Genomic DNA, 13,050 nt, shown 5'->3' on the forward strand with positions numbered 1-13,050 from the left:
TATCGCATCAGAAATGAGTGATGGAAATACAACATTTTGAGAGAAAAAAAAGCAAACTTTGAAAAGATTCGCTTCACGTTTGGATGGAAAACCAGCTATTGTTGTTTAATTTGGGATTTTCCGGGTGGCCAAATCAAGTCCATGCGTTAGTCTGTACATAACATAAGACTTGATGCAGAATCAGACTGCTCTTCTTGGAGAAACTTCAGCTGAGTAGATAAAATGATACAGTTACAGGTGATTATAATTCAGTAATTATTCAATAATTCATAAAACAGTTTGGTGCATCAGAGTTTTCCTTATTTTATGTGGCCATTCGAGGCAAGCATACAAGACTAATAATGAGATAATAAGCCTGCCCAATATATCCGCCTAGTAAAAAAACAACTCCTATATTATCATATGCCAAACTTTCTTTTCTCACAAAGAGAAGAGAACTTTCTCTTCTCTTCTCCATATACCGGTACTATTAATAGGGGTATTACTATTATGTTACTATTATGGATGTGTATGCTCTGTTGTTCTACGGGTCCCGTAAGAGTCCCGTTATGGATCACATACAATAACATTCCTTGACAATGATAAGGCAATAGTAATTTAACATACTTCGTTTGCACCTGGCTTGTTTCACAAACAACGGGATGATGTTTAATTTACACTTAAAAAATACATACATATTCAATGAAAGAAAAGAGTCAGGATATAAATTAAAATGATAAAGGCAGACCATTTGCTCATGTTAATTTATTAGTAGTAAATTAATCTTACATTTTTACAAATCCACAAGTCCTACTTTGACTTGATAACAAGGCACAATAACTATTTAGATTTCACTGAATAATTTGTTAATGGCAGTGACTTTTTACATCCTTTGGATTCGCTTGTACAATGGGACCAGAAAAAAAAGATTTCAATAAAATTAATGGATACTAATTTGCCATAACTAAAGTCATCTAGCAGATTAAAAAACAAGTTTCTTGGTGATTGAGCTGCTATGGACCTTTTCTATTCTGTGTTAAAGAATCATTTCCTAATACAGATGATGGAAATATCTTTTATGTCTTTTAATCAAAGCATGTGTATTAAACAAACCATGTGTATGTGTGAATGCATTAATAAAGAGTTACTTCATAAATCGTCTCCTCCATTCCGGATGTATTTCACGATATTTTCCACAATACATCATTATCCTACATTTAGGTCTAAAGTATGTATTTCTAAGAAACGAATCAACAGTTTATCACTTTTCCATCATTCATATTGATTCTAGGTTTTTAAGACATTAGAGATGCTTTCTGGAATGTTCTGGAATTCATCCGATTGTCCTCTCTCACATTATACCACTTTAAGATGTGGTCTATCTAATAAACATGCACATACACACTCTCACGCACACACAAACCTCTCACCTTGAACCGTGAACACTGAAAGCCTACATTAACGTTGAAGGGCTCTGTGTTTAAGACTCCACAGAAATCTAGACAAAGATCCCTCACTTTGAGAAAGACAACAGAGTTCAAATATCCCAATATAGAAATATATATATATATATATATATATATAAAAACACATGGCGACAATGGAGAATGATAAAGCAACTATCTCTGAAAGTGCACATCAAATAAGACAATTGTCACTGACACCTTTCCAGAATGCTCTCTCCATATCCACATAATCCTTCGGCAGGTCGGCTGAAGAGAAAAGCTAGAGTCAATGGCAGTGTAGAGACATCTTACAGTAAGAAGATTGCTCAGTCTTTCATTTACTTCCACTGCGGCTGGAAAAGGGCTCACACACAAGAGGCAGTTCAACATCTGAAGATCGACAGTAAAATGCAGTGTCTACCCGCTATACGGCTGGTGCCACGACACTCTCAGGAATTTCAGAGCAAAAAAGCCAAATTTGTTTTTATTCTGGTAGATGATAAAAAAAACTACCATTTCAGGTGATTTCAATGTTGCAAATGAAGGAAATGACTGTACAATCCTGTCCCTGACTTAGGGCTTTTACAGTCACTGTGGGTAGGAGCAGATCAGATGAACGGGGCTCCGAAGCACTTGAGGCACCACTGCACACCGGTGCTAGGTGGTCTGTCAATGGGGGATAGGACTTTAAGCTGTTCTTCGCTGAGCTCATTGTATGCAAGACGGTATTCACGATTAAAGGCTTCTGTGAGGGAAAAACAAAGATAAAGATAGTTCAGAAGTTAATCTCATATAATTCAAGGATACGAGTTCTATATGAAATTATATTTGCCAGAAGATTTGAAAAACATTAAGATTTTTGATTTTTTTTTAATTTTTTAATCTGACAGCTTTTTGACAATTAAGCACAATTCCCCTGAATATTCTCATTACTCTAATGCAGGAATAAATCTTATTTTCAGTAATGGAAATCAACTTGATTTAAAAAAAATCATAATCAGCTAAAATTTAATTTAGTCCAGTAACTAATAATAATGAGATATAAATACTAAATGCACTTTATAAAAAATATTTTATAAAAATATTTTTTTCACATTACATTAATGAGAATTAGATTTATTTGCAATGTCTTAAAAACAAATTCTGTTTCAATGTAAAATATTGCATATCATTGCATCTTAATGGTCCTAAACATATACTTAATTTTCGTTATGTAAATACAACTTTTATCTTTCTTTTGACATGTTCTTGACAGGTTTGTGAGATTCACCCTATAAGTACTTATTAAATTAATTTGATGACTAATGAAACTTTCATGTGAAATTAAAGAACAGCATTTACTTACCAATATCAATGTTCTCCTTTCCTAAGGCAACAAGTGACAGAAACACAATTTCCCTATAGATACTCCTGGACATGAAGAGAAGAATTCATTAGAACACAAGATACACGTATATATGACAAAATGGCTGCAAATGAGTTAGACCTTGGTGATCACAACAACAGGGTTCTTATTAAGCTGCACATTCAGCCGTGAAAACTCTTGGTATAGTTTTAGCATGTTATTGGATATGACAATGTTAATGTATTTGGTCTTGTTGGACTAGATCAACTATGCAAACTATTGCTGTTATTGCGGTTGCAGAAGAGTGATTATCAAAGAAATGCGTAAGACTTCCGCTCTTTGACTACTCTGACAACAAACTGATGGCAATGCTTGAAATGTGCTTACTTTTCACTGTACGTTGCTAGCCCGTTAATTAAGATTATGTATTCTTCATTGCATCAAGTCATACAGGGAACACAACACTGAACTCTATATGCAAATTTGCAATAATTAAGAAATATATCCTCAGCCTTCAATGAAAAACTTAAAATGTCTAATTTACACGGTAAAATGATACGAACGTACCATCTTTAAGTTAAATTGTGGCCACATTTTACTTTTTGATCCTTTGTTGTAGTCCTAGTTACATACATGAAATATTACAACATACTCAAAATTTAACTAAACAAATTGCCCCAGGATGAATAAAAAGTGCTCAATGACAGTATATATATATATATATTATTTTTGGCATGTCCTGTGCAGTTCCCTTTCGAGGGAACTCGAACTGCGTCGGTTGCGACACTAGGGGAACGCCCTTCAGCGTAGCGCGTCTGAATTTATGAATGAAACCGAATCCAATCCTATTGGCGTTGCGTGATGACGTAGAGTGTGACGGCATAAGCGGATGTACACAAAAGCACGCCGGCACACAGAAATGTCAGCTTTTTACTATTCAGCAAGCGCTCTGTGTGTGTGTTGAACTAGCGAATCCTTGAAAAGAGTATATATCCTATATTTCGTCTCATCATGGCAAGCGAACAGTTTTCTAAATGTGTGTTCCCATGCCCACGCTTTCTCACGAAATGTGTGTCTTGTCTGGGAAGGCAGCACGCTCAAGCAGCTCTCGAGGGGGCTGCTTGCGCTCACTGTGAGTTGATGTCAGTGAGAGTGCTGCGTTCTCGGTTGGCTTTGTTTTCCGAGGATGGCCAAATGCGTTCTCCCCGCGGTACGGGTCCCGCATCTGCCGAGGTAATGCGGCGCCTCGCATCGTGGGGATCGCAGAGAGATCTTTTAGACGACAGTGGGACTGCCGAGGCACTTTCCCACTCTTCGTCTGAGAGTTCAGGTTCCCCTATTCCCCGCTCGGGAGCCCGCCTCGCGGCTTCTCCCGCTCGGGATGATGCAGTTTTACACCTCTCTGATTCCGAGGAATTAGATGTGATTAATGTTGAGGAGGGGGATCTAAGTGAAAGACACAATACTGTTCAGCCTGCACCCAGCTATGGTGAGTTAGTGGAGGTTTTAACACGGGCTGTGGCCAAGCTTGATATTTCTTGGCCACAGGAAAGGCAGGAAGCGCGTCCTAAAAGCAAGCTTGATGAGCGCTTCCTGCAGCCCCGCACGCAACCTTCACGCCGGTCTCTCCCTTTCTTCCCGGATTTACACAATGAGTTGTGTAAATCTTGGAACAGGCCATTTTCTGCGCGCCTGTCTAACCAAGACAGGCGCGCAGAAAACCCTCCATTGGACGCAATCCATTGCGTCCAATTTTAGATCTGAGGCATCTGAATCGGTCTCTGAGGAGATTCAGGTTCAAGATGCTCACTATTCCCATCATCGTGAGTCAAATTCAATCCGAGGATTGGTTTGTCACGATAGATCTAAAGGACGCCTACTTCCACATCTCCATCCTTCCATCTCACAGGAAGTTCCTGAGGTTTGCTTTCGGGGGCGAAGCTTACCAATATCGGGTTCTTCCGTTCGGCCTAGCACTCTCCCCTCGCACATTTACCAAGTGTATGGATGCAGCTCTAGCCCCCCTAGGCTCGAGGGCATCAGGGTGCTCAATTACATCGACGACTGGTTGATATTGGCCCAGTCGCGAGAGCTGGCGATTCGGCATCGAGATGTCGTCCTCGCCCGCATCCAGAGCCTGGGGTTAAGACTCAACACGAAAAAGAGCGTGTTGACACCAGCCCAGAGAACAACGTTCCTGGGAGTGGTGTGGGACTCGGTCACGATGCGGGCTCAGTTGTCTCCTGCTCGGATCGAGTGTATCCTGACCACAGTGTCCAGGATAAAGCTAGGCCAGGCCGTCACTGTCAAACACTTTCAGAGAGTGTTGGGTCTCATGGCAGCAGCGTCCAGCGTGATACCTTCTGGCCTGCTACACATGAGAGCCTTACAGTGGTGGTTGAGAACCAAGGGGTTTTCCCCGAGGGGAAACCCATTCCGCTTGATAAGGGTTACGCGCAGATGCCTTCGTTCCCTGTCAATTTGGAAGAAGCCTTGGTTCCTGTCCCAGGGTCCCAAATTGGGAGCGTTATGTCGCCGAGTATCTATTTCGACAGACGCCTCCCTCACGGGCTGGGGCGCGGTCATGGACGGCCGTTTTACGAGAGGCCTCTGGCAGGACCATCATTCCTCTTGGCACATAAATTGCCTAGAAATGTTGGCGGTGTTCCGGGCTCTGAGGAGCTTCCTGCCAGACCTCCATGGTCGCCATGTCCTGGTGAGAACCGACAACACGTCGTTGGTGTCTTATTTGAACCGCCAGGGGGGTCTGAGGTCGCGCCCTCTGTGCAGATTGGCGCATCAGATCCTCCTGTGGTCCCAGCGGAGACTATCGTCTCTCAGGGCGATGTATGTCCCGGGGGACCAGAATCAGGGAGCAGACGTACTGTCGAGGCAGGGGCTGAGGCCCGGGGAATGGAGACTCCACCCCGAGACGGTGGAGTTGATATGCGAGAGGTTCGGCCCGGTGGAAGTGGACTTGTTTGCATCTCGAGAGACGACACACTGTCCACTGTGGTTCTCCTTCACGCACCCAGCCCCACTGGGGTTGGATGCCATGGTACAGACGTGGCCGAGGCTACGTCTGTATGCTTTTCCCCCGATCGCTCTGCTCCCAGCAGTTCTGGAAAGGGTCCGTCGAGACGGAGTCAGTCTACTCTTAGTAGCCCCGTTTTGGCCGGCCCGAGTATGGTTCTCGGACATCATTTCACTCCTGGCAGGCCCGCCATGGCAGATCCCTCTGAGGAGGGACTTGCTGTCCCAGGCGGAGGGCTTAGTTCTCCACCCTCGACCCGAGCTGTGGAAACTGTGGGTCTGGCCCCTGAGGGGGCACAGTACCTAGAAGCCGGCCTGTCAGCTGGAGTGGTCGAAACCATATTAACTTCCAGAGCTCCCTCCACGAGGAAGTTATACGGCCTTAAGTGGAATGTATTTTCCATTTGGTGCAGAGAGCGTGATTTGGACCCAGTTAACTGCCCAGTGGCTTCAGTACTGGAGTTTCTCCAAGACCGCTTTTCTGCCGGGCTTACCCCATCCACACTCAAGGTTTATGTGACTGCCATTGCGGCTTTCCACGCTCCTCTGAGTGATGGTCCTCTGGGGAGGCATCACCTGGTCGTACGCTTCCTCCGTGGAGCCTGGAGGATGAGACCTGCGACTCGCACCAGGGTTCCCTCTTGGGACCTGGCAGTGGTTCTCGAAGGGCTGGCCGAGGCCCCCTTCGAACCACTGGAGTCGGCTGAGGCCAAGAACCTTTCATTTAAGGTGGTCTTTTTGTTGGCCATTACTTCTCTGAGGAGGGTAGGAGATCTCCAGGCGCTCTCTATTTCCAATGGGTGCTTGGAGTTTGCTCCAGGCAACGTTAAGGCCATCTTACATCCCATCAGCAACTGGATCGTTCAGACTATTTCCCTGGCCATCAGGTGCGCAATTTGCCTTCACCTATGGCCGTGAGGGCTCACTCCACCAGAGGCATGGCGTCCTCTAGAGCCCTCCTTTCAGGGGTTTCTATCCATGACATATGTGAGGCGGCTGGCTGGGCCACTCCGCACACATTCATGAGGTTTTACAGTCTGGACCTTCCCTCTACACCCGGTGCACGAGTGCTTTCGTCCTAAGTTGTGCCTGAAGACAGCTTCACACTAGGATGAGCGGGGTTTGTTGTGGTATAGTGGGTATCTCGTTCCCCTAGTGTCGTAACCGACGCTGTTCGAGTTCCCTCGAAAGGGAACGTCTCGGGTTACGTATGTAACCCTTGTTCCCTGAGAAAGGGAACGAGACACTGCGTCGGTTCGCCACACCTCACCCCGCCTGGAGCACTTGCTTCATAGCAAAAGCTGACATTTCTGTGTGCCGGCGTGCTTTTGTATACATCCGCTTATGCCGTCACACTCTACGTCATCACGCAACGCCAATAGGATTGGATTCGGTTTCATTCATAAATTCAGACGCGCTACGCTGAAGGGCGTTCCCCTAGTGTCGTAACCGACGCAGTGTCTCGTTCCCTTTCTCAGGGAACAAGGGTTACATACGTAACCCGAGACGTTTTCAGTATAAGGCAGGGTTGTAACACACATAGGGTGCTTCTCAAAAGGAAGGCTGCATCCTAGTGAGGCTGCGTCTAGTCATTCGGAGGTTTATAGGCTAGAGCTTTCCTCCAAATTAAATACTATAGAACGAGGCACCCATGTTGTCACGGCACGAAAATACTATTACAATTATATTTTGAAAAAAACTTTGTATTAAAAAGCTTTATATTAACTGCCTTTCAATTAATAACCTGTGGTCTCTCAGTGGTTTGCATTATGCATAGTTTAGCATTATGTGATTCATTTACAACAAAACAAAAGAAAACATGCAAAACATTATCTCCAAAATATTTATTTGTTTTGCATTATGTAGTGAAATTGGACAAGCTCAGTGTCATATTTATTTTTTGTAAATTGGAATGTTTGGGTGATGGGAAGACAATTGATGCATCCTTCAAAATAAGCCAAATGATAATTCTTCAAATTGAGACATCCTTCGATGGAGCTTGATGGCGTGGACAGCTGAGATATACAGCCTTACCATCCTTACGATAGAGAAGCACCATTTTTTGAGGATTGGAGTCTTTACTAACGGGCTGTTGAGTTGAATCAGGTATGTTTGATAAGGAGACTTCTAAATTGTGCAGTGCTGGGGTTACTCCAGAACCAGGATTGGGAAACACTGGTGTAGGGGAATAGATGTGTTAAAAAGGAAACATAACAAATAAAATGTGTGTTACCTATTGAAATGAATAGCATTTGTGACAAATATGTTATGTGGGTCACAACAATATTGACGTAAATCACACTAATGCATGTATTAGAAAACTAGGGTACCACTCTTAATGCTCCTATGCAAAGTAATAACCTTTATAATTTTTATTTTATGGGAAGGGTAATAAATTCAATTATATAAATAATAATGCACACCTGTTTTAATGTGTAATAACCTAAAATACGTGCTAGTCCTGTATACAGTAAAAAGTAAGCACAGGTTCACATTCTTGACATTTAGTATATTATTTGAATTCATTCTAAACATCAAAAGCATACATTTAAGTACTAAATTTATTCTTGCGAATACTGTATTATTTATTTTTTACAGTGTTTTTCTTGCAACCAAAAAATATAGCCCATTGGCAGATACATTTAATAAGGAAGTCACATAAATTGCCCTTATTAAGGTAAACCGCCTCTGGAAATCAACTCAATGCAGGACCAGCTCACAGCAAACACTGAATAAGACTATTGACTAGCGGTGAAATTGTGTATGACTACCAACTGAATATTACTTTGTAGCCCCTCCCATTCCGAGGGCGTTTTAACTCCTACAGTGGGCGTATTATTTCAAATCTGCCGGCAGTCGCAAGTAATCTCCCCCCGCATTCGCCGCGGTGCCACTGAGTGTAAAAACGCGAAAGGCGAAGCTCGAATTTCCAGGTATGTCCCTATTTGGTTAATGTATTTTCAAGATGGAGGCGAAACATGGCTTCTGCCATTCGTTCGACTCACTCGTATGTATTATAAATGGCAGATTGTACACTTACGAGAATACTTGATTAGTTGGTAGAAGTAAATATACATTAATGAGCACATATAATTTTGAAAGAACAAAGTGTTTTTTGCTAAGAATCAACTTAAAAAATGACACAGTGTAGCTTTAAGCAAGCAAACTCCGGCTGCAGAAGCAACAGAGGTCAGTCAGTCTTGTGCCATGTAGTAAACAATGTGATTGCTAGGAGATTGTGTGTAAATGACATATCAGTCTGAGCTATCTACAGTTTCATGTCTGTTTCACGTAAAGTTTTAGTCATTTATACAAAATATAGCATGCATGTCCAACCTCTGGCGTTTCACTTCTGGGTGTTTCTTGATCTCCCTAAGGAGCATGTTGATGGGGCTATACACATCGTTCGTCTGAATGCTGCGGACAATGCTGTTCAGTAGAGTTCGAGACTCCTGGTGGTCAGTGGGGCTTAGAGTTCCCTTTCTTTGCACTGCACAACAAAGACACTCACAATTAGTGCCATACATGAAGTAGCTTAATAGCAATCCATTCATGAGGTTTCTCTACAATATGTATTACGTTTATTTAGATGTGCACATTAATGTAGTTGATCCTAAAAAAAAACGTGTCAATGAACATTAATGTGTTAATGCTAATACTAAACAAATAAATCGTCTCAAATAACCCCTGCTGTACTCACAGAAGGTCCTCCAAAGCTGATAGAGGGGCTCGGTGGGATCCTGATGTAAGTTGACATTGTCCCACAGCAGCTGCACATACACCTGCTTACTGTCCTGGGACAGAGATGTCTGCGGCAGCTACAGGAGGAAAACAGAGAGGGGAGCTTGATCATGTAGTTCAGTTCATCAAACAAGCAATTATGGGTTGAAATACACAAAATGATTCAACAAATATGAGGTATATTTTCATAAAGAGCTGGATGAGAAAGACATGGGGCCCTATTTTAACGATCTGAAATGCAAAGGCGAAACGTAAGTAACATTGTGGGCGGATCTCGGGCGCTGTTGCTATTATACCAGCGGGATAAATGACTCTTGCGCCCGATGCAAATCTAAAATGGGTTGGTCTGAAGTAGCTTCATTATTCATAGGTGTGGTTTGGGCATAACGTGAAATAAACCAATCAGAGCGTTCTCTCACATTCCTTTTAAGAGCAGGCGCGCTTGTTCCATGGCGGATTGCTATTATAACGGTGAATTTGCCAGCGCACGCCAGGAGCGGTTCACAGCCGAGGAGACCGACGTTCTCGTCAGGGCCGTAAAAGACAGAGAAGTGACAATGTATGGGTACAAGGGTAAATGTGTAAGCTAGATTTATGCCTATTTTTTCACATCTTCATGGACACAACAATGATTTCCCTCGTGTGTTAATATTTTTCCTTATAATGTATGATTTGCAAAAATGAAAACTGCTGTTTAGATTAGAGAATCAAAGTGTATGCGCGTTGTTCACACGCTACATAATGGCCAAGCATGCGGCCATTTTGGGATGCTCACAACTTGTGTGCTTTTTCTCGGCGAGTCGGAGTAAACTGCCGTGCTAATAGAGCCTCATGAATACCAATGGTCAAGGTCAGGAATTTTTTTTTACCAAACCCTATTGTATACCCCCAGAAAATATGAGATATGAAACGTGTACTGTGACACTTTTGCATATTTTTTTAAAGATTGATGCTGGTCACTATTCACTGCTATGTCTTAAATGTCTAATTTTTTGGTCCGAAAAAACAACAACGAACAGCATACTGCATTAGAACAACACCAGGGTGAGTAAATTATGACTTAATTTTTATATTGAGCATCAGGCATGCAACAATATAAAGTAATAATGAATAAGTAAATAAAAAAGATATAAAGAAGCAGGGCCACAGTATTTATTTTTGTCAGTAAGACGACGGCAATGTGAATGAAGGTCAAGTACCTGTACTCCATTGTTGCAGTGTTCAGAGGTGAGGATGAGTCCAGGCAGAATGCTGGGCAGGTCTAAACGCCGGAAATACCACACCAGGTTCCAGAAGATAATGGGGTGCTGACTGAGGAACTTATGGGTATAGATTACCTGAGAGATAATGGAAATGGATGAATCAAAGACAATACATACATCAAGCCAAGCACATTAAAAGACAGCAGGCTGTTATTTGAAGACTTGCTTTCTTGCTCTCTGTCTTGTTGGTACACACAACACAACTAGAGACTTACAGAGGGTTCAACAGTGTAAGTTTGCTACGATCTGGGGCTTCTTACCACAGACTTAAAATGACAACGGGAAACATTTTATGAATGTAACATCCACGGGGGACATGTTTACTGAACCATCAAAAGGTTGTTGTAAAGTCATGCTTGAATACCTGATCCCCCTCATTCTCTAACAGCGACTCCAACTCTTTGCGCAGGACCAGTGGACTGAGATATGGCACAGACACCGGTTTTGGGTTGGGCAACTTTTGACCCAAAGTGTCCTTGAACAACAAAATACAGAATTAATAAAACAACTGTTAGCAATAAATATGATTCTTGAAAAACTAAGAATATTGAAACTGGAAGATGCTCACTCACCGCCACTTCTTGAAGGCTATTGGGCAGACTTGTGGTGGATATGCCATGATTTGGTTTTTGGATCAAGTCCAGACTCTGCAGTGGGCCTCCCACACTGTTGCTCCGGGTTAAAGTGTTGCGTTTCTCAGCTTGTCTCTCAATGAGACCCAGGGGGTCTGAATGTACTGGCTCTGGTACAAAGCTACAGTGCAAAGTCATTAATCATAATGTGATCAGAGATTTATAAAAAAATAAATAAACATAATTTTAGCCAATAACATTACCATTTGACCTACTCATTGGAAAATAATTCTAAATTCCAGCAAAAAAATATTTAAGTTGTGGTTAAACAACACATTCATATCTCCAATATCTTTAATAATCTTTATGTTAACTATCAATATCTAAGGCATATTGTAGTTGTAAGTGTTTAAGTTTGAAAATAAATGACCTATTAAGTCTTTAAGTTTTTGGTGCTGTGATAAACAGCATTGCGAATACAAAAACCTGAATGGCTGTTTAAAACATTTCAATACTTTTCATTCAGCGCGTCTTCTCCACTCATTCCTGCATGCTGTACATGCGTATCAGGAGTGTGCGCGTCTCTTTGATGCAATACATGCAGTGTGGTACATTTTAACCGGTTGATGGACAAGTATTCCTAAAATGCATTTTTTTAAATCGGAATAATTCATAATAATTGACGGTATTTTAAAGTGCCCACGATAACAATACCGTGAACGTTCATTATCGTGACATATATTACCGTACAGTATATCAGCATGTCTACTCAACACAAATCTCACTTAGGTATGTTTACGTGCACTCATGTTCATCAATCGGAATAATTCCAATCCGATTTCAGATTCTGAAAGTTCTGTTCATATGAACCCTAAGTGTTGCAATCTGATTCACATTTGTTTACATGTGCATTACATATATTCTGAAGAGAATTTTAGCACATGCGCAGTGCTCAGTTGCCACGCTTAGAACTAGAGAAAGTCACTGGAGTAGTTGGAAGTTTTTTTGTTTTATAAAATATTTATTAAACATCCAGTCAGACTTAAATCAACATATGCATGTTCATATGAAGAAAAACATATGTAAACATACACATGGCACTGCACATATGTGCAAGCTATTTTTGAATCAGATTGTTGATTAAATTATTTCAGGTCTACACCGCCCCTTTTCAATCTGATCAATATTTCTTTAAGATGTATTTGGGTGCATGTAATGTAGCTACTGTGACTGGTGTTTGGCACTTTTGGTTTCAAAATCAAGTTTTCAATATTTACTCATGCACCAACAAACACAAAAATTAGTTATGGCCCATGTTACATTTCAGGATTGTGTTTACATACATCTTTGGGGTTCCACTTTGAACGTCGGGCATCTCGACAGGACCTTTGCTGTCCTCCGGAGATTCTGGGAAGCTCACGAGGTCTGAAGGCTCACTAGGACAACCCACTTTCACTTCAGAGGAGCTAGAGGTGGCCGGTTGCGTGCTGGAGCTGTGGATACTGTCTCCTGATGTGCTCGTCAAGTAGAAGCTGTAAACCAAAACCATACAGCAGTTAATATTACTTTATGTTAATCAAAATAGCATAGATGTTTATCTGTTATTAAGCACAACTGTCAAACATAAATCTAAAGACATGAATTGATCCCATAAACAGTAAAATGTGTTGTTG

The 13,050-nt window shown here is 41.8% G+C and overlaps 1 protein-coding gene across 4 annotated transcripts in view; it reads right to left on the bottom strand.

Annotated features, from left to right (window-relative positions):
• Positions 1-1,883: 1,883 nt before the first annotated feature.
• The window catches only part of dennd4c (DENN/MADD domain containing 4C), a 71,152-nt gene continuing 59,985 nt past the window's right edge, over positions 1,884-13,050 (bottom strand). For all 4 annotated transcript variants that reach the window (XM_079599708.1, XM_079599709.1, XM_079599707.1 and 1 more), the window contains 8 exons: positions 12,721-12,909; positions 11,378-11,558; positions 11,170-11,280; positions 10,743-10,880; positions 9,503-9,620; positions 9,139-9,292; positions 2,770-2,834; positions 1,884-2,169 (listed from right to left, as the gene is read on the bottom strand). In XM_079599708.1, coding sequence (XP_079455834.1) covers positions 2,033-2,169; positions 2,770-2,834; positions 9,139-9,292; positions 9,503-9,620; positions 10,743-10,880; positions 11,170-11,280; positions 11,378-11,558; positions 12,721-12,909 — 1,093 coding nt within the window. In that variant the 3' untranslated portion in view covers positions 1,884-2,032. The remainder of the gene's footprint in view (positions 2,170-2,769; positions 2,835-9,138; positions 9,293-9,502; positions 9,621-10,742; positions 10,881-11,169; positions 11,281-11,377; positions 11,559-12,720; positions 12,910-13,050) is intronic.

Source organism: Phoxinus phoxinus, assembly GCF_949152265.1.
Source record: "Phoxinus phoxinus genome assembly, chromosome: 2".
In the NCBI taxonomy this organism is placed as follows: Eukaryota; Metazoa; Chordata; class Actinopteri; order Cypriniformes; family Leuciscidae; genus Phoxinus; species Phoxinus phoxinus.